This window comes from Nerophis ophidion, linkage group LG21, assembly GCF_033978795.1.
Source record: "Nerophis ophidion isolate RoL-2023_Sa linkage group LG21, RoL_Noph_v1.0, whole genome shotgun sequence".
In the NCBI taxonomy this organism is placed as follows: Eukaryota; Metazoa; Chordata; class Actinopteri; order Syngnathiformes; family Syngnathidae; genus Nerophis; species Nerophis ophidion.
The window spans coordinates 1,178,921-1,200,348 of NC_084631.1; the positions used below are offsets into that span (position 1 = coordinate 1,178,921).

Sequence of the window (21,428 nt, forward strand, 5' to 3'; positions counted from 1 at the left end):
GGAGATTAAGCGCGTGGTATCTCCGTGAACACACACGGGGAGGGAGATGACGGACGTCAGAGCCGGGGGGCTCGCATCAGAACACACACTCCCGGAACCCGCGTGACGGACCCCCACACAGGCCAACTTTTATTGGCGGGACAAAGACGCAATTGTTCGCTGAAAGGACATCAGGACCCGGCAGCGAGGGGGCACGTCGATAAATATGCTGATTAGGCAGAAAACGACGACTGTGTGCTAAATATGGAGTCGTTAGCAACACAACAACAAATTAAAGCTGCAAGCAACGAAGGACGGGACCGACTTTTGCTGGCGTTTCCTGCCTTTAGCCATTCAACATATCTTTACCTGCACTTTACCTACCTTCCCTGCATCCTGGGGTCACACCGGTGCTTCTTTCTGTCACCCATACACGCTGGTGCTTCCTGCCATCACCCAGACAAAATATCTTTACCTACCTTCTCTGTATCCTGGTGTCCAACTGGTGCCTCCTCCTTTCACCCAGTCAACATATCTTTACCTGCACATTACCTGCCTTCTCTGCATTGTATGGTCACGCTGGTGCTTCCTGCTTTTAAGCGGCCATCTTGAGACGGCAGCAGCGCAGCAGTCCTTTGAAGGCTCGTAAAATCAAAACCGGAGCAGTTAGAAAAACTCTTTGCGCAACTTTTAATCAGAAGGGTTCAATCTCTTTCCTGTGCGAGTTTCAAGCCGACACAACAAATGCGCTCAGAGGAGATAATGTTTGAAAAAAGGTGACGGGTTTTTGAAGCGGTAATTTCCAACTTCTTGTTGATTTTTGCTAAAGGATGTCAATGAATGAAATGTAGGTCTAAGTGAGACCTACATAGAATTTTTGTTTCATGTCTCTACGGCCTTTCTACCGGAAGTTACAAGCAGTTTTGTCTGTGTTTTCTTTCCAAGACCAGTTTTGTCTGTGTTTTATTCCCAGGAGGCGCTAGAGCGCAATTTTGAGTTTTGGGGTTTGGTTTTTTATTAGATGGCAATTATTGCAAGTCCTGATGTGTGTGTCAAACATGGTGAGTTTTGAAGCATGTTAAGGGGGTCAAATTACAGCTCAAAGAGGCGGCGGAATAATAAAACCTTAGAAACACAATAGGGTCCTCTGTCCCAAAGGGACATTCGGTCCCTAATAAAGACTGGTTTCTAACAAGCAAGACACAGCACTTAATGAGATATTTATTGATCGACTTATTATTGATTTCTACAGCTTGGTCTCTACATACAGCGGATGGTTTTGACAACGTCGACAAAAAATAAATAAATGATTGCATGTTGTTAAAATGTCCAAAAAAGGTTACACAAAAGGACCTCGGATGGTCCTAAATTCCAAGCAAACCAAGTATTTAAAAAAAAAATGCTTCGGTTTTAGTGTGACTTAATGTTAGCAAACTTCCATTTTAGCAAGGTTTTTCCCCCCCAAGTGCATTTAAAAGGAAAAACTTTTTTTTTTCTCCAACTTCTATTAGTTAGTTTTTTTAATGGCTGAAAAAGTGGACGATACAGCTAAGTTATCGCAAAACTTTTGTGTTGCCATGAGGTCCTGGCGAGAGGACAAAAGCTGTCTTTGATCTTACTAAGCAGAAGGCTTGTAAAACTTCACTGTGTAGGTTGGGAAGCGACATGAAGGTGTCGGTTTCTTTCTTCTATTGCATACTTGCCAACCTTGAGACCTCCGAATTCAGGAGGTCTGGGGGGGGGTTGTTGGTAGCGTCCCGGAAGATTTAGTGCTGCAAGGGATTCTGGGTATTTGTTCTGTTGTGTTTATGTTGTGTTACAATGCAGAAGATCTCCCGAAATGTGTTTGTCATTCCTGTTTGGTGTGGGTTCACAGTGTGGTGCATATTTGTAACAGTGTTAAAGTTTTTTATACGGCCACCCTCAGTGTGACCTGTATGGCTGTTGACCAAGTATGCATTGCATTCACTCGTGTGCATGAGAAGCTGTAAATATTGTGTGACTTGGCCGGTACGGAAAGACAGTGCCTTTAATGATCAGTGGTGTTCTGTACCTCTCCCTGCCTCCGTGTACACAGCCGCCTTTAAAATAGTCACAAATTTTACCAATTGAAACTGATACCGATAATTTCCGATATTACATTTTAAAGCATTTATCGTCCGATAATATCAGCAGACCGATATTATCGGACATCCCTTGTTTTGATACGTCATCTTGGTGACATCATGCACAAAAGTGCACTATTAGCTTGTTTTAAAATGTCTCCGACAATCTTGCACTTTCTGTTTTGGAAATTTCTGGTTATTTGTTCTGTTGTGTTACGGTGCGGAAGATCTCCCGAAATGTGTTTGTCATTCTTGTTTGGTGTGGGTTCACAGTGTGGCGCATATTTGTAACAGTGTTAAAGTTGTTTATACGGCCATCCTCAGTGTGACATGTATGGTAGCTGACCAAGTATGCCTTGTATTCACTCGTGTGCATGAAAAGCTGTAAATAATGTGTGACTTTGCCGGTACGGAAAGACAGTGCCTTTAATGATTAGTGTTCTGTACCTCTCCCTGCCTCCGTGTACACAGCCGCGTTTAAAAGAGTCGCAAATTTTACTAAAACTAATAATTTCCGATGTTACATTTTAAAGCATTTATCGGCCAATAATATCGGCAGACCGATATTATCGGACATCCGTAGTTTTGATATGTCATCTTAGTGACATCATGCACAAAAGTGCACTAATAGCTTGTTTTAAAATGTCTCCGACAATCTTGCACTTTCTGTTTTGGAAATTTCTGGTTATTTGTTCTGTTGTGTTACGGTGCGGATGTTCTCCCGAAATGTGTTTGTCATTTTTGTTTGGTGTGGGTTCACAGTGTGGCGCATATTTGTAACAGTGTTAAAGTTGTTTATACGGCCACCCTCAGTGTGACCTGTATGGCTGTCGACCAAGTATGCATTGCATTCGCTTATGTGTATGTGTAAAAGCGGCATATATTATGTGACTGGGCAGACACGCTGTTACTGTGGACAAAAAGCAGACGTGACGGCAGGTTGCAGAGGACGCTGAAGGCAGTCCCTTTAAGGCACGCCCCCAATATTGTTGTCCGGGTGGAAATCGGCAGAAATGGGCACTAAAATTCCTGAGTCTCCAGGAAAAATCGGGACGGTTGGCAAGTATCTTCTATTACAATCCACCGGAAAATTTATTTTTTACCCAAAATCTACAAAGCGGAGAGCTTCAATTAAATTCCCTCTAATCTAAAATGTTTTTTGAGACAAAGAAAAAACTTTCACATACTTTTTTAAAGTCGTACTGTGACTTTAAATCAAGTCGTGTTTCAATAATAAATAATGGAGTGTAACAAATTCTATAACAACAGAACCTTGGACATGTACTACATGCTTGTTGCGCCTTCATAGTGTGATATCGTCCTTATCCCCGTGTCCACTGCAGTGGACGTTTGGTCCTGGTCGAAAGTCCACATTTTAGACAAACACAGATGTCCACTGCAGTGGACGCTGGCTTTTAAGAGAATATACATAGCAAAATAGTGTGCATGCTATATATGGTGTTGCTGCTACTGGAACCTACTGTACATCGCTGCAAGGACAGGGGATCATATATGTGCTAGCCACTTCAACGTTTGTCCACTCTGGTGGACGTTTGATTTTGTCACACAAAAGAAAGCCCTTTTATGCAAAACACAAACGTCCACTCCAGTGGACGCCGGCTCTTAGGTGAGTATAGATAGAAGAGTCTGGTGGAGCCATGATCTCCACTGTACTCTACACTTATTATATATGCTGTTGCTGCAACTGGAACTCAACATCTAAGTTCCCTCCACTCTTTTGTGCACTGCAGTGGACGTTTGTTTTTTGGTCTATTTTTTGTAACAGTTGTACACTTTGGGAAAAAAACAAAAAACAAAACACTTTTCACAAAAGACCAATTTCTACTGTAGTGGACATGGTTTTTGGGTCTATTTTTTGGTACAGTTTTAAATGTTAAAAAAAAAATACAAAAATGTCCACTGCAGTGGACATTATTTTTCAAAATGAACAACTGTAACAAAAAAATAGACCAAAAAAACAAACATCCACTGCAGTGGACAAAAGAGTGTTACAAGTGCACATTTTGAACAAAAGCATTGTGATGCAAAAGACAAACGTCCACTACAGTGGACGGTGGTATTTTGTTACAGTTGTACATTTTGAAGAAAAGAAAAAAAAGAAAAAGACAGTGGACTTTGGTTTTTCTGTCTATTTTTTGTCACAGTTGTACAATTTGAAAAAAAAATAATATATATATATATATATATATATATAAACCCTTATGCAAAAGACAAATGTCCACTGTAATCTACATAGTTTTTCGGGTCAATTTTTTGTTACAGGTGTACATTTTGAAAAAAAACAACACCACTCTTATGCGAAAGACAACTGTCCACTGCAGTGGACATTCGTCTTTCGCAGTGGACGTAGTGGACATTGGTGTTTAGGTCTATTTTCTGCTACAGTTGTACATTTAGAAAAAAAAAAAAAAAAGACAAATGTCCACTGCAGTGGACGTTGGTTTTTGGTAAATTTTTTGTTACAGTTGTACTTTTTTTTTTTTTTTAAAGCACTCTTATTCAAAAGACAAATGTCCACTGCAGTGGACGTTGTTTTTTTGTACTATTTTTTGTAACAGTTGTACATTTTGAAAAAAAGCAAAAGACAAATGTCCACTGCAGTGGACATTGTTTTTTTCGATCTATTTTTTGTTGGTTGTACATTTAAAAAAAAAAAAAAAAAGCACTCATATGCAAAAGACAAATGTCCACTGCAGTGGACATTGGTGTTTAGGTCTATATTCTGCTACAGTTGTACATTTTGGAAAGAAAAAAAAAAAAGACAAATGTCCACTGCAGTGGACGTTGGTGTTTTGGTGTATTTTTGTTTCAGTTGTACATTTTGAAAAAAAAACAAAAGACAAATGTCCACTAAAAAACAAAAGACAAATGTCCACTGCAGTGGACGTTAGTGTTTTGGTCTATTTTTTGTTTCAGTTGTACATTTTGAAAAAATGAACAAAAGACAAACATCCACTGAAAAACAAAAGACAAATGTCCACAGCAGTGGACGTTGGTTCTGTAGTTCCATGAGTGACGCTGCTTTCAAGTCTTCTGATTGGCTATGAGTGGTCTTACGTCTAAGGGTTACAGCGCCGCCTAGTGGACAGGAATGTTCCGTGGGTCCTACGATTGTCCCACAGCAGCGGCGGGCGCGGCGTTGATGACGGCGGCGCCCATGCGCAGCAGCTCCTTCCTGTTGGTGAGGATGACGTCGAAGCTGGACTGCAGCCGGTTCTGCTGCTCCTGGACGCGGCCCTGCAGGGTGCGGACCCAGCGGATCAGCGCCAGGCGGCGGTACATGGTCAGCTGCACCTGGTGTTTCTCCATCTCCTGCGCCTTGAACCTCTCGCGGTCCCGCAGCGTCCACACGGCGTCCAGGAGCTCGGGGGCCTCGCCGTTGTCCGAGTCGGTGGACTGGCGGCGCGGATCCTCCGCCCCTTCCTCCAGGAGGTCTTCCAGGTTGCTCCTGGACATGGACAAGGACTTGCGGCCCAGGCTTCGTCGGCGTGCGGCGGCGGCGGCGGAGGATGAGGAGGAGGAGGATGAGGCTTCTCTGGAGCTGCCCCTCCTGGAGTCCAAGTCCTGCTGGCTCAGTCTGGGCTCCCCGACTCCCATGCGGTCCCATCCTCCTGAGGACATCCAGTCGGCCCTGGTCTCCATGGTGAGGGAGGACATGCTGCCGCCAGAGTCCGAGTCAGACTCGCTGTCCCCCCACTCCTCGTCCTTCTCAAGCATCATCATCTCCTCCATCTCCTGCCTGCTCGGGATGCTGCTCCTCTTCCTGACAACTTCCATTTTCTCCCGCTGATGACCCTCCTCCTCCTCCTCCTCCTCCAGCCTCCTTTCCTCCGCACCATCGGGCGGCACGCGGCCGGACCCGTCGTCCCCGTGTTCGATTTCCGGCAGGGGGTCCAGCGTGCTCCAGCAGGGCAGGCGGGAACGAGGCGACAGGACCCCAGAGTTTCTGTGGGAGGACGAGTGGGCGGGGTCGGGGCCCAGAGGACCCAGTTTGCAAGGACGCTGGCGGTTCTGATTCTCATCGCCTGTTCCTGATAGGTCGTCTTTGTCGGACAGGAAGTTGAAGTTGCCGTCCTGGTCGTACTTCCTGTTTGGCAACGAGGAGGAGCGATTGTTGTTGCCTTGACCTCCGTAGGCCAGATGTTGGTCCTGGTGAAGCATCCCAGGTCTGGACTGGTTCTCACTGGGAAAACACATCAATATATTACTGATCATTCAACACTTTTCAAAATAAAACTTCAAATGACATTAAGAGTGCTTGATTCCTCACACTTGTATGACTGTAAAGAATCAATATAATTATTTTCAAAATAAAACTTTAAATAACATTAGGAGTGCTAGATTCCTCACACTTGTATGACGGTTCAGAATCTATACATCACTTTTCAAAATAAAACTTTAAATGACATTAAGAGTGCTTGATTACTCAAACTTGTATGACTGTTACAAATCTATCACTTTTCAAAATAAAACTTTAAATGACATTAAGAGTGCTTGATTCCTCACACTTGTATGACCGTTACAAATCTATCACTTTTCAAAATAAAACTTCAAATGACATTAAGAGTGCTTGATTACTCAAACTTGTATGACTGTAAAGAATCAATATAATTATTTTCAAAATAAAACTTTAAATAACATTAGGAGTGCTAGATTCCTCACACTTGTATGACCGTTAAGAATCAATCGTTTTTCAAAATAAAACTTCAAATGACATTAAGAGTGCTTCATTCCTTACTTTTATATGACCGTTAAGAATCTGTATAATTAATTTCAAAATAAAACTTTCAATTACCTTAAGAGTGCTTGATTCCTCACACTTGTTTGACAGTTAAGAATCAATCGCTTTTCAAAATAAAACTTCAAATGACATTAAGAGTGCTTGATTCCTTACTCTTGTGTGACCGTTAAGAATCTATATAATTATTTTCAAAATAAAACTTTCAATTACCGTAGGAGTGCATGATTCCTCACATTTGTATGAGAGTTAAGAATCAATTGATTTTCAAAATAAAACTTTAAATGACATTAAGAGTGCTTGATTCCTCACACTTGTATGACCGTTACAAATCTATCACTTTTCAAAATAAAACTTCAAATGACATTAAGAGTGCTTGATTCCTCAAACTTGTATGACAGTTAAGAATCTATTTATCACGTTTCAAAATAAAACTTCAAATGACATTAAGAGTGCTTCATTCCTTACTCTTATATGACCGTTAAGAATCTATATAATTATTTTCAAAATAAAACTTTCAATTACCTTAAGAGTGCTTTATTCCTCACACTTGTATGACAGTTAAGAATCAATCGCTTTTCAAAATAAAACTTTAAATGGCATTAAGAGTGCTTGATTCCTCAAAGTTGTATGACTGTAAAGAATCTATATGATTATTTTCAAAATAAAACTTTAAATTACATTAGGAGTGCTTGATTCCTCACACTTGTATGACCGTTAAGAATCAATCACTTTTCAAAATAAAACTTTAAATGAGATTAGGAGTGCTTGATTCCTCACACTTGTATGACAGTTCAGAATCTATACATCACTTTTCAAAATAAAGCTTAAATGACTTTAAGAATGCTTGATTTCTCACACTTGTATGACCATTACAAATCTATCACGTTTCAAAATAAAACTTTAAATGACATTAAGAGTGCTTGATTCCTCACACTTGTATGACAGTTAAAATATGTATTTAACTGTTAAAATTATTATTTTCCTTTTAATTTGGGACGTCCCGCGGGACAGTTTGTGGACATCGGCGGGCTGGATCCCACCCTAAGACCGTAGTTTGGAGACCCCTACTGTATGTAAAAATGCACCGTTCAGGTCTATGTCTCAGTGACATAATCGGACAATAATATTTCCGGCAAAGTCAGCGTGAATGTCACTCCTGAGTACGTTCGTTAATAAAATACTGCTATAAGCGGCTTATGGAACGCTATGTCCGTTGCAATGAGGTCTTTCTTCCACACAGACTCCTCCTGGCTCATAAATGTGTTGTTGTTGTTTAATCCCTGGTTTCTAATAACTACAGGCTTCTGTGCTGCACTCATCTTCCATTAGCATCACATATTTCATGTCCACTTAAAATGGAAATGTCTCTAATGCTGACTTGGGGCTGCTGTCAGTCCAACAACCCCCCTCCCTGACTCCCCCGCTTCCACTTCCGCTCTGTATTCTCGCATCCCAGCACAATAACACCAAATTATACAATTCCACTTCCGCTCTGTATTCTCGCATCTCAGCATAATGACACCAATGTATACATGTCCACTTCCGCTCTGTATTCTCGCATCTCAGCACAATAACACCAAATTATACAATTCCACTTCCGCTCTGTATTCTCGCATCTCAGCATAATGACACCAATGTATACATGTCCACTTCCGGTCTGTATTCTCGCATCCCAGCACAAAAACACCAATATATACAATTCCACTTCCAGTCTGTATTCTTGTATCTCAGGACAAAAACACCAATATATACAATTCCACTTCCAATCTGCATTCTCACATCCCAGCACAAAAACACCAATATATACAATTCCACTTTTGGTCTGTATTCTCGCATCTCACCATAAAACACCAATATATACAATTCCACTTCCGGTCTGTATTCTCGCATCTCACCATAAAACACCAATATATACAATTCCACTTCCGGTCTGTATTCTCGCATTCCAGCACAAAAACACCAATATATACAATTCCACTTTCAATCTGTATTCTCGCATCGCAGCATAAAACACCAATATATACAATTACACTTCCGGTCTGTATTCTTGTATCTCAGGACAAAAACACCAATATATACAATTCTACTTCCGGTCTGTATTCTCTCATCCCAGCACAAAAACACCAATATATAGAATTCCACTTTCGGTCTGTATTCTCACATCTCACCATAAAACACCAATATATACAATTCCACTTCCGGTCTGTATTCTCGCATCGCAGCATAAAACACCAATATATACAATTCCACTTCCAGTCTGTATTCTTGTATCTCAGGACAAAAACACCAATATATACAATTCCACTTCCAATCTGCATTCTCGCATTCCAGCACAAAAACACCAATAAATACAATTCCACTTCCGGTCTGTATTCTCGCATCTCAGCATAAAACACCAATATATACAATTCCATTTCCGGTCTGTATTCTCACATCCCAGCACAAAAACACCAATATATACAATTCCACTTTCAGTCTGTATTCTCGCATCTCAGCATAAAACACCAATATATACAATTCCACTTCGGGCTCTCGCATCGCAGCATAAAACACCAATATATACATTTCCACTTCCAGTCTGTATTCTTGTATCTCAGGACAAAAACACCAATATATACAATTCCACTTCCAATCTGCATTCTCGCATTCCAGCACAAAAACACCAATAAATACAATTCCAATTCCGGTCTGTATACTCGCATCTCAGCATAAAACACCAATAAATACAATTCCACTTCCGGTCTGTATTTTCGTATCATAGCATAAAACACCAATATATACTATTCCACTTCCAATCTGCATTCTCGCATCCCAGCACAAAAACACCAATAAATACAATTCCACTTCCGGTCTGTATTCTCTTATCTCAGCACAAAACACCAAGATATACAATTCCACTTCCGGTCTGTATTCTCTCTTTCAGCATAAAACACCAATATATACAATTCCACTTCCGGTCTGTATTCTCTTATCTCAGCATAAAACACCAATATATACAATTCCACTTCCGGTCTGTATTCTCTCTTTCAGCATAAAACACCAATATATACAATTCCACTTCCGGTCTGTATTCTCTTATCTCAGCATAAAACACCAATATATACAATTCCACTTCCGGTCTGTATTCTCTCTTTCAGCATAAAACACCAATATATACAATTCCACTTCCGGTCTGTATTCTCTCTTTCAACACAAAACACCAATATATACAATTATGTAATTAATAAAATAGGAGGAAAAAGAAGATAGTACCACAACAGCGTCGAGGCGGGGCGGATGTTTCGGGTGTTTAAGAGAGCTTCCAGATGGCGGCAAAAGAGCGCATTAAAACGACGAGTAATGGCGCCGGCGGGCTGCATAACTCCGCAAAATACAAAGCTTGCGTTGCTTTTTTTCCCCCAATGTCGACCGAAGGCGAATGGATGCGGCAAAAGGCGTGTGTGTTACGCAAGACTCACCCCATCTGTGCGCCTCTCTGCGTCCCTCCTCGCTGAAAGCAACTCAACCTCCCGCGCTTTCCTATTTGTTGTCACTTGACGGGAATTCCACGCTCATTTGCATACTGCATTTAAAAAAATATGAAAAAAAAATAAAAAGAATAGATCTTACCTTAATGTGGCGTCGCTGGTGGGTGGAGAAGCAGGACGCTGCGCCTTTGACGTTGTTCCTCCTCCTCCTCCGACGCTGTTTTTCTTCCTCTTCCTCTGCTTCCCATCATCTGACTCACTCCAGTTGGGAGGGCAGGGAAATAATCAAAGAAAAACAAAAAAAACATTACAGTGTGTAATTAGTTGCATAAACACATGTACTGGTCTGATGTGCGGATCAATCAATGTTTATTTATATAGCCCTAAATCACCAGTGTCTCAAAGGGCTGCACAAACCACAATGACATCCTTGGTAGAGCCCACTTAAGGGCAAGGAAAAACTCACTCCAGTGGGACGTCGGTGACAGTGACAATGATGACAATGAGAAACCTTGGAGAGGACCGCATATGTGGGCAACCCCCCCCCCCCTCTAGAGAAGTGGTTTTCAACCCCCTGTGAACATGTTTTTAATTCAAGTACCCCCTAATCACAGCAAAGTATTTTTGGTTGAAAAAAAGAGATAAAGAAGTAAAATACAGCACTATGTCATCAGTTTCTGATTTATTAAATTGTATAACAGTGCAAAATATTGCTCATTTGTAGTGGTCTTTCTTCAACTATTTGGAAAAAAATATATAAAAATAACTAAAAACTTGTTGAAAAATATCTGCCGCTTATTTTCTTTCTCCTATGTCCCCCCCTCCCTTGTGGAGGGGGTCCAGTCCGATGACCATGGATGAAGTACTGGCTGTCCAGAGTCGAGACCCAGGATGGACCGCTCGTCGGGACCCAGAATGGACCGCTCGCCTGTATCGGTTGGGGACATCTCTACGCTGCTGATCCGCTTGAGATGGTTTCCTGTGGACGGGACTCTCGCTGCTGTCTTGGAGCCACTATGGATTGAACTTTCACAGTATCATGTTAGACCCGCTCGACATTCATTGCTTTCGGTCCCCTAGAGGGGGGGGGGGGTTGCCCACATATGAGGTCCTCTCCAAGGTTTCTCATAGTCAGCATTGTCACTGGCCTCCCACTGGATGTGAATTCTCCCTGCCCACTGGGTGTGAGTTTTCCTTGCCCTTTTGTGGGTTCTTCCGAGGATGTTGTAGTCGTAATGGTTTGTGCAGTCCTTTGAGCCATTTGTGATTTGGGGCTATATAAATAAACATTGATTGATTGAAAATAAACAAGTGATTCAATTATAAATACAGATTTCTCCACATAGAAGTAATCATCAACTTAAAGTGCCCTCTTTGGGGATTGTAATAGAGATCCATCTGGATTCATCAACTTACTTCTAAACATTTCTTCACAAAGAAAGAAATCTTTAACATCAATATTTATGGAACATGTCCACAAAAAATCTAGCTGTCAACACTGAATATTGCATTGTTGCATTTTTGTTTTCACAGTTTATGAACTTACATTCATATATTTTGTTGAAGTATTATTTAATAAATATATTAATAAAGTATTTTTGAATTGTTGCTATTTTTAGAATATTTTTTAAAAATCTCACATACCCCTTGGCATACCTTCAAGTACCTCCAGGGGTACGCGTACCCCCATTTGAGAACCACTGCTCTAGGGGACCGAAAGCAATGGATGTTGAGCGGGTCTAACATGATATTGTGGAAGTTCAATCCATAGTGGATCTAACATAATGGTGAGAGTCCAGTCCAAAGTGGATCCAACTCAGTAGCGAGAGTCCCGTCCATAGTGGACCCAGCAGGAAACCATCCCAAACGGAGGCGGATCAGCAGCGCAGAGATGTCCCCAGCCGATACACAGGTCAGTCCTGGGTCCCGACTCTGGACAGCCAGTACTTCATCCATGGCCACCGGACCGGACCCCTTCCACAAGGGAGAGGGGGACAGAGGAGAAAAAGAAAAGAAACGGCAGATCAACTGGTCTGAGAAGGGGGTCTATTTAAAGGCTAGAGTATATAAATGAGTTTCAAAGTCCTACTGAAAGCCACTACTAGCGACCACGCAGTCTGATAGTTTATATATCAATGATGAAATATTAACATTGCAACACATGAGATGCTACCTCAGTAGAAGCATTTAAGTCTCACCTTAAAACTCATCTGTATACCCTAGCCTTTAAATAGACCCTTTTAGACCAGTTGATCTGCCACTTCTTTTTTTTTTCTCCTATGTCCCCCCCTCCCTTGTGGAGGGGGTCCGGTCCGATGACCATGGATGAAGTACTGGCTGTCCAGAGTCGGGACCCAGGATGGCCCGCTCGCCTGTGTATCGGTTGGGGACATCTCTACGCTGCTGATCCGCCTCCGCTTGGGATGGTTTCCTGTGGACGGGACTCTCGCTGCTGTCTTGGATCCGTTTTGAACTGAACTCCCGCGACTGTGTTGGAGCCACTATGGATTGAACTTTCCCAGTATCATGTTAGACCCGCTCCACATCCATTGCTTTCGGTCCCCTAGAGGGGGGGTGGGGGGGGGGGGGGGGTGCCCACATCTGAGGTCCTCTCCAAGGTTTCTCATAGTCAGCATTGTCACTGGCGTCCCACTGGATGTGAATTCTCCCTGCCCACTGGGTGTGAGTTTTCCTTGCCCTTTTGTGGGTTCTTCCGAGGATGTTGTAGTCGTAATGATTTGTGCAGTCCTTTGAGACATTTGTGATTTGGGGCTATATAAATAAACATTGATTGATTGATTGATTGATTGATTGACATGCCAATACGGCCGGTTTAGTTTACTAAATTGCAATTTTAAGTTTGATGACGCTTATATGTTGACGCGTGCATGTGATGTTATTGGTTGGAGGGGACATATTAGCCCAGCACCACACATGGCTAAAAGTCGTCTGCTTTAATCGCATAGTTACACAGTATTTTGGACATCTGTGTTGATGAATCTTTTGCAATTTGTTCAATTAATAATGGAGACGTCAAAGAAGAATGCTGTTGGTGGAAGGCGGTGGATTGCAGCTGCCTTTAGCAACCAAAACACAGCCGGTGTTTGTTTGTTTGTTGTGAAGCTTTAATATGGAACAGAGCGGTCAAGCAAAAATGTTTCCCGACCACATGTCAACCGGCAGGTTTCGGTGAGAAAATTGTGGTAATAAGTCAGCTCTTACCGGAGACATCAGCGGAGCTTGCATCCTCCTGCAACAGCTGCGACTTTCTCGGCTCCTCCATGGCTTCCATCAGAGACACTGGCGGTCAAGACACCCCTACGACTTTCAAGTATGACTTTATAATCTCACTAAAACACTAGTAACACAATAATCAGATAAGGGATTTTCCAGAATTATCCTAGTAAATGTGTCTAATAACACCTGAATCGCTCTCACTGCCCTCGCCTCTTTTTTTTTTTTCCTCGTGCTTCACTCTAACTTTCCTCATCCACAAATCTTTCATCCTCGCTCAAATTAATGGGGAAATCGTCGCTTTCTCGGTCCGAATCGCTCTCGCTACTGGTGGCCATGATTGTAAACAATGTTCAGATGTGAGGAGCTCCACAACCCGTGACATCACGCGCACATCGTCTGCTACTTCCGGTACAGGCAAGGCATTTTTATTGGCGACCAAAAGTTGCTAATTTTATCGTGGATGTTCTCTACTAAATCCTTTCAGCAAAAATATGGCAATATGGCGAAATGATGAAGTATGACACATAGAATGGAGCTGCTATCCCCGTTTAAATAAGAACATCTCATGTCAGTAGGCCTTTAAGGTGAGACTTAAATCCTTCTACTGAGTTGACTAAGGTAGATCGGTACTCATATCGATTCTCAAAGATAATATATATATATTTTACATATTAAAATATTTTTTTTATTTTTGTTTTAATTTGTGGACGCTGGCGGGACCTTTGGGCCGTAGTTTGGAGACCCCTGCCGCAGTGTTTTTCAACTACTGTGCCGCGGGATACAGTCTGGTGTGCCATGGGAGATGATCTCATTTCACCTATTTGGGTTAAACATATTTTTTTGCAAACCAGTATTTATAGTCTGGAAATGAAGTGTTGTTGTTGTTGAGTGTCGCTGCTGTCTAGAGCTCGGCAGAGTAACTATGTAATAGTCCTACATATCAGTAAGTATCTTCTAATGACTTTGTAGATGCCGGAAACAGCGGTAGGCAGGCTAGAGGTAAATGCATCTTTAGACAAATATGATTTGCCTGGGGTAGAAAATGTATTAATGGATGGGCTAGAAAGGACAGATAAAAAAATATATGATAATAAAAAAATATATTTTTTTTTACTTGGGACTTTTTTTTGGACGCTGGCGGGCCGTATCTGGCCCGTGGTCCGTAGTTTGGGGACCACCGATATAAATCATAAAATAGAAAACTTTGCAGAAACTCAAAACACAACCCAGGAAACACTGTGCACATATTGAATTACTCAAAATGTATTTCATTTTAGTACGAGGTTCCTATAGCAGTGTTTTTCAACCACTGTGCCGCGGCACACTAGTGTACCGTGAAATATTGTCCATGAATTGATTAACGTGGACCCCGACTTAACGAGTTGAATAACTTATTCAAGTGTTACCATTTAGTGGTCAATTGTAGGGAATATGTACTGAACTGTGCAATCTACTGATTAAAATGTCAATCAATCAATCAATCAATCAATCAGTCTGGTTTGCTGTGGGAGATTATGTAATTTCACCTAATTGGGCAAAAAAAAATTATCCAAATAAGTAATTATAATCCGCAAATGTGCCATTGTTGAGTGTCTGTGCTGTCTAGAGCTGGGCAGAGTAACCGTGTAGTACTCTTCCATATCAGTAGGGGGCAGCCGGTAGCTAATTCCTTTGTAGATGCCGGAAAAAGTGTATTTGATTGATTGATTGATTGAAACTTTTATTAATAGATTGCACAGTACAGTACATATTCCGTACAATTGACCACTAAATGGTAACACCCCAATAAGTTTTTCAACTTGTTTAAGTCGGGGTCCACATGAATCAATTCATGGTGTGCAGGTAAAAAGGTGTCTAATGCTTAAACCAAAAATAAACAAAAGGTGAGTGCCCCTAAGAAAATGCATTTACGTGTAGTAGAAAAGTCGGGGATTTAACCCGGGGCCTCATCCTGTTCGTGACGCCAATTTTATGTAGTGGCCGGTACGGGGACACCAATTTTATGTGGTGGAAAAGTCCGAATCTTAAACAGGAACAATAGAGAGTTTGTTACAACACTTTTACTTACTCACAGTCAGATAGTACAAAGTTGGATTGAATCGATATGAAAACAGACAGTGCGTCTGGAGACAAAAGATGGTGCACCCTCGTGAAGGAATTAATAAGAGCGCACACCAGGCTTGGTCTTCCCTTCTTATTTCTACGCTCCATGATGACCTGATTTCTTTCATAACAACTTATGTAACTGTCCAATGTTCAGGGTGACTTGACCTCTCATGTCGTGTCCTTCTCAATGTATCTAGGTGAAAGTTACCCAAGACTGATTTAGGACAGAAATTAGCCACTACAGACGTTTAGGGAAGGCTATGCAGAAAGCAACTAAAACTGAACTGGCTACAAAGTAAACAGAATGCTGGACGACAGCAAAGACTTACTGTGGAGCAAAGACGGCGTCCATAAAGTACATCCCAACATGACATGACAATCAACAATGTCTTCACAAAGAAGGATAAAAACAACTGAAATATTCTTGATTGCTAAAACAAAGTAGAAGCGGGAAATTTAGCTCAAAGAAGACATGGAACTGCTGCAGGAAAATACCAAAAAAAGAGAAAAAGCCAACAAAACCCTAAAAGACTACACACAGAAATACAGCAAAAAAGTGAAAATAAGTCAGGGTGTGACGTGACAGGTGGTGACAGTACACCTACTTTGAGACAAGAGCTATAGTGATGCATGCTTGCTTATGCTTTAAAGTCATATCCAACAATTTTTACCAAAACAACTTTTTACTGTCAACTGATTTTCCCTTTTTAATGATTTCGACTGGTTGTGTGCATCCGGATATTTTCAACGGAAAAAATGTGCCTTGGCTCAAAAAAAGGTTGAAAAACATTGCCCTACTGCGGGGCTCTTTAGCAACACCCTAGTGGCTCTCTGGAGCTTTTTCAAAAATGTATGAAAAATGGGAAAAGATGAAGTGAGAAAATATATTTTTTGTTTTAATTTGGTTTCTGTAGGAGGACGAACATGACACAAACCTTCCTAATCGCTATAAAACACACTGTTTATGTTAAACATGCTTCACTGATTCAAGTATATGGGCAGCACCGTTCTGTCCTACTAATTTTGGCGGTCCTTGAACTCACCGTGGATAGTTTAAATGTACAACTTTCTCCGACTTTCTAGGACGTGTTTTATGCCACTTCTTTTTCCGTCTCATTTTGTCAACCAAACGTTTAACGTTGTGCATGAATGGTTCGATCCATGGGGCAGCATAGCTCGGTTGGTAGAGCGGCCGTGCCAGCAACTTGAGGGTTGCAGGTTCAATTCCCGTTTCCGCCATCCTAGTCACTGCCGTTGTGTCCTTGGGCAAGACACTTTACCCACCTGCTCCCAGTGCCACCCACATATGTGGTCCTCTCCAAGTTTTTTCATAGTCATCATTGTCACTGTCACCGACCTCCCACTGGGGTGAGTTTTTCCTTGCCCTTATGTGGGCCTACCGAGGATGTCGTTGTGGTTTGTGCAGCCCTTTGAGACACTTGTGATTTAGGGCTATATAAATAAACATTGATTGATTGATTGATTGATTCATTGAACCCTTTGAGTTATTTTAACTCACCATTTTGGGTTAATTTTTTCAACCTGGGGACAGCGTGGCGGAGTTGGGAGAGTGGCCATACCAGCAACCTGAGGGTTCCTGGTTCGATCCCCAGCTTCTACCAACCTCCTCATGTCCGTCATGTCCTTGAGCAAGACACTTCACCCTTGCTCCTGATGGGTCGTGGTTAGCGCCTTGCATGGCAGCTCCCTCCATCAGTGTGTGAATGTGTATGTGAATGGGTAAATGTGGAAGTAGTGTCAAAGCGCTTTGAGTACCTTGAAGGTAGAAAAGCGCTATACAAGTACAACCCATTTACCATTTAACGTAAAAGTCGGGTTAAATGTCGGACATGATGAGGTTGGTAGAAGGCGGGGATCGAACCAGGAACCCTCAGGTTGCTGCCACGGCCACTCTCCCGACCGTGCCACGCCGTCCCTGTTGAATTATTTAACCAAAAAGTTGAGTTCCGCTAACTTGATGTTGGGTTATTCTGCGAGCCTAACGTGCTGCCTTTGCCACTTATGATTGGCAAGTATGGATTTAGAGTATTTAGAGTGAAAAGCAAATTTTATTTTCACCCGCGTACAAAACATTCTAACTTGGATTGTTTCCCTGGCTTCGAGACTCTCCCAAAGGTCAGTGAGGCGAAGACACAACAAACTCCCTTCTTGTCTCTCATGGACACACACCTGTTGTTGTTGACTTTGGACTAGCGACTGCACAATAAATCAAGGCCGCGGAATATACGCCACACATACACACCCCACCCCCCCAACCAAACGCCCTCGACGAAAATCCCATAGGGGTGAAGAAATGATGGTCAGCGCCTGAGAGCTGCGACCTACCATCATGACCCTGAACTCCCTGCCCTCTGTTGCTAGATATCTGGAGATGTACGTTGTAATATGTATATGTGCTTTGCTATGGAGGGTTTTTTCCCACTCCAGACTGGGCCCCCTTAGGAGCCCAGTCTAGCTTGTATTTTTTTACTCATCCTTCCCCAGCGTTGACCTTTTTCACCCATCATTTACGGGGCGCCTTATGGCGACCCATCAGCGTTCTTGTTCTGTAACCCTGACACTGTTTGTTTGTCTAATCTTGAACAGGTTTGTGCTGAAAACAAAGTTTTGTTGTACTTGTGCAATGACAATAAAGACCTATCTATGAAATTTCAGACGTGGCTTTAAGGGATCAGATACTTGTTTTGGAGTTGCAGTAAATGAACGGGAAACAAATTGTTTAATAACTAATTTTTTGTACGAAACAACAAAATTAACAACAAATAACTTCTGACTTTTGTTCTTTTCAATATTGCATTATGTTTAGTTTAATCTTCACCACGTATGTTCTGGCTGGGATTTGAACCATCTCCGCTGGAACAAAGATTTTTGTCTTACTTGTTTGTGGTTTATATCGCCGTGTGGAGGCCAACTTGTTCTTATCTGGCATCTGACTGCTGATCGGTCAGCCGCTGCGTGCTGTCAATCATTGTCTCAGCAGCCCCAGAAAGACCATTTTCAGACATTTTCCACCTGGCACTAATGTTTGACTTGTCTCCATTCAATAGTGTAACATCTTTTTGGACGCTAAAAAGTGCAGAAGACAAAAAATGCACGGGAGACAGAAAGCACTTCTATTCCATTTCTCAAAGCGTCATCAAAATCTGCCCCTAACTTTTGGAGCCAGGTTGCAAGGAAACAGACTGAGAGACGAACATAAGCATCAATGAATTAATAAACATATGAATAGTTATCAAACAGGCTGCAAGAGGGTTCACTCTTTGCAGCAGCTGAGTGCGTTTGTCCTGTAGCAGAATTAAATAAACAGAGTGAACCCTGTTGTCATCATCTCTCTTTGTCATACAGACACAGAGAAGTTCAGCCTCGTGAAGAAAAATAATGCAAAAACTCAATTACTTAACATTACTTTTTAAGTAATTTCATTAAAATCGGCTCAGGGCTTTTTGAGTAATGTTGCTGGCTAACTGGCTAACTAATAATGCAAGCGATGACATTAGTTCCCGGTGAAGGCGGAGGTATTAATGGCAAAAGCAGAAGTCAGAGTTAGATTTGCAGAAAAAGTCGTGTTTTTAGTTTCCAGTGTGTTGCCGCGGGCACACATTAGTAGACACATGATGTGTCATGGTGGCCAAAATAATAGTTACATCATCACATCATGAGAACGCTGGGTTCAATCATGGCTTCAGGAAATCTAAAGGAATACAGGAGAAGCTCAGTTTTTCATCTCAATTCAGGAAATATGAAGAATAGAGAAGAAGCTCAGTTTTGCATCTCAATCAATAAATCTCTTTTCCAATTATCGACTGTATCTATCGCTGGATGATCTCTTACTTTTTATGTAATGTCCTTGAACACACCCTTCTTTATAAATAGTTTTTTATTAGGGACCGATGTCCCTCTGGGACAGAGGACCCTATTGGATTTCTAAGGTTTTATTATTATTATTATTATTTATTATTATACCGCCGCCTCTTTGAGCTGTAATTTGACCCCCTTAACATGCTTCAAAACTCACCAAATTGGACACACACATCAGGACTGCCGACAATGGCGATCTAATCAAAAAAACCAAACCCCAAAACTCAAAATTACGCTCTAGCGCCCCCTATGGAGAAAACACAGACACAACTGTCTCTAACTTCTACTAGGAATGTCGTACAAACATGACACAAAAACCTCTATGTAGGTCTCATTTAGACCTATATTTCATACACTGACAGCCCCCAGCTAAAATCAACAGGAAGTTTGCAATTCCCCCTTCAATACAAACGTTGGGTAAAAAAATGTCGCTTTTTTTCAAACATTATCTCCTCTGAATTGATTAACGTGGACCCCGACTTAAACAAGTTGAAAAACTTATTGGGGTGTTACCATTTAGTGGTCAATTGTACAGAATATGTACTGAACTGTTTGATTGATTGATTGATACTTTTATTAGTAGATTGCACAGTACAGTACATATTCCGTACAATTGACCACTAAATGGTAACACCCCAATAAGTTTTTCAACTTGTTTAAGTCGGGGTCCACGTTAATCAATTCATGTGCAATCTACTAATAAAAGTATCAATCAATCAATCAATCAATCAATGAGGCCGTTTGTTGTGTCGGCTTCAAATAACCACAGAAGATGGATTGAAACCTCTGAATAAAAGTTGATAAAAGAGTTTTAATTACTGCTCCGGTTTGGATTTTATGAGCCCGCTAATTACTGCTGCACTGCTGCTGCCACAAGAAGGCGGCTTCCTGCTCGGACAAAACTGCCTCTAACTCCCTGTAGGACAAAAAAAGTTCTATTTTGGTTTCATCTGACCACATGATATTCTCCCAATCCTCTGCTGTATCATCCATGTATCCATTTTGGTATAAACTCAACTCGTCGTGTTTGGAGGAAGAAGAATACTGAGTTGCATCCCAAGAACACCACACCTACTGTGAAGCATGGGGGTGGAAACATCATGCTTTGGGGCTGTTTTTCTGCTAAGGGGACAGGACGATTGATCCGTGTTAAGGAAAGAATGAATGGGGCCATGTATCCTGAGATTTGGAGCCAAAACCTCCTTCCATCAGTGAGAGCTTTGAATGCTTGACCAAATACTTATTTTCCACCATCATTTACAAATAAATTCATTAAAATTCCTACAATGTGAATTCCTGGATTTTTTTTCCCATTCTGTCTCTCCCAGTTGAAGTGTACCTATGATGAAAATGACAGACCTCTGTCATCATTTGAAGTGGGAAAACTTGCACAATCGCTGGCTGACTTAACACTTTTTTGCCCCACTGTATTCCCCATTCAAAATGTGAAGTGAATTATATTTATATAGCGCTTTTTCTCAAAGTGACTTAAAGCGCTTTACATAGTGAAACCCAATATCTAAGTTACATTTAAAGCAGTGTGGGTGGCACTGGGAGCAGGTGGGTAAAGTGTCTTGCCCAAGGACACAACGGCAGTGACTAGGATGGCAGAAGCGGGGATCGAACCCGTAACCCTCAAGTTGCTGGCACGGCCACTCTACCAACCGAGCTATACCACCCCCAAAATGAATTGTCCATTTTTTAAACTTCCACAACTCCCACATTTTTCAACCTATTCCAACAATTCCACCTTCAACATGTTCCACTCATCCTGGAAATTCCAACTATAATTTTTCCAAGTTCAAACAAATTGCAGGAATTCCCAGAATTCCCTGTTTTTCAAACACTTTTTTTTTTGTAGACTACTCCTTCCACACTTTTCCACCCACTTCC

At 41.6% G+C, this 21,428-nt stretch overlaps 1 protein-coding gene across 3 annotated transcripts; it reads right to left on the reverse strand.

Moving 5' to 3' along the window:
- Positions 1-1,185: 1,185 nt before the first annotated feature.
- Positions 1,186-10,655, reverse strand: LOC133539561 (UPF0500 protein C1orf216 homolog). 3 transcript variants are annotated; one of them, XM_061881560.1, is made up of 2 exons: positions 10,456-10,655; positions 1,186-6,288 (listed from the first exon to the last, which is right to left on the reverse strand). In XM_061881560.1, exon 2 carries the CDS (start codon positions 6,264-6,266, stop codon positions 5,211-5,213), a length of 1,056 nt encoding a protein of 351 aa, XP_061737544.1. In that variant the 5' UTR covers positions 6,267-6,288; positions 10,456-10,655; the 3' UTR covers positions 1,186-5,210. The 3 variants fall into 3 exon arrangements, with proteins under 3 accessions (XP_061737544.1, XP_061737543.1, XP_061737541.1); XM_061881559.1 differs by lacking the exon at positions 10,456-10,655 and adding an exon at positions 10,305-10,408; XM_061881557.1 differs by lacking the exon at positions 10,456-10,655 and adding an exon at positions 10,099-10,287.
- Between the last annotated feature and the right edge of the window lie 10,773 nt (positions 10,656-21,428).

Excerpts from the sequence above, each read along its gene's own strand:
- LOC133539561 (XM_061881557.1), bottom strand. The coding sequence starts at position 10,205 with ATGCAGCCCGCCGGCGCCATTACTCGTCGTTTTAATGCGCTCTTTTGC. Across the intron at positions 6,289-10,098 it reads CCCGCCTCGACGCTGTTGTG|TGAGAACCAGTCCAGACCTG; the intron begins GTACTATCTTCT and ends GTGTTTTCCCAG.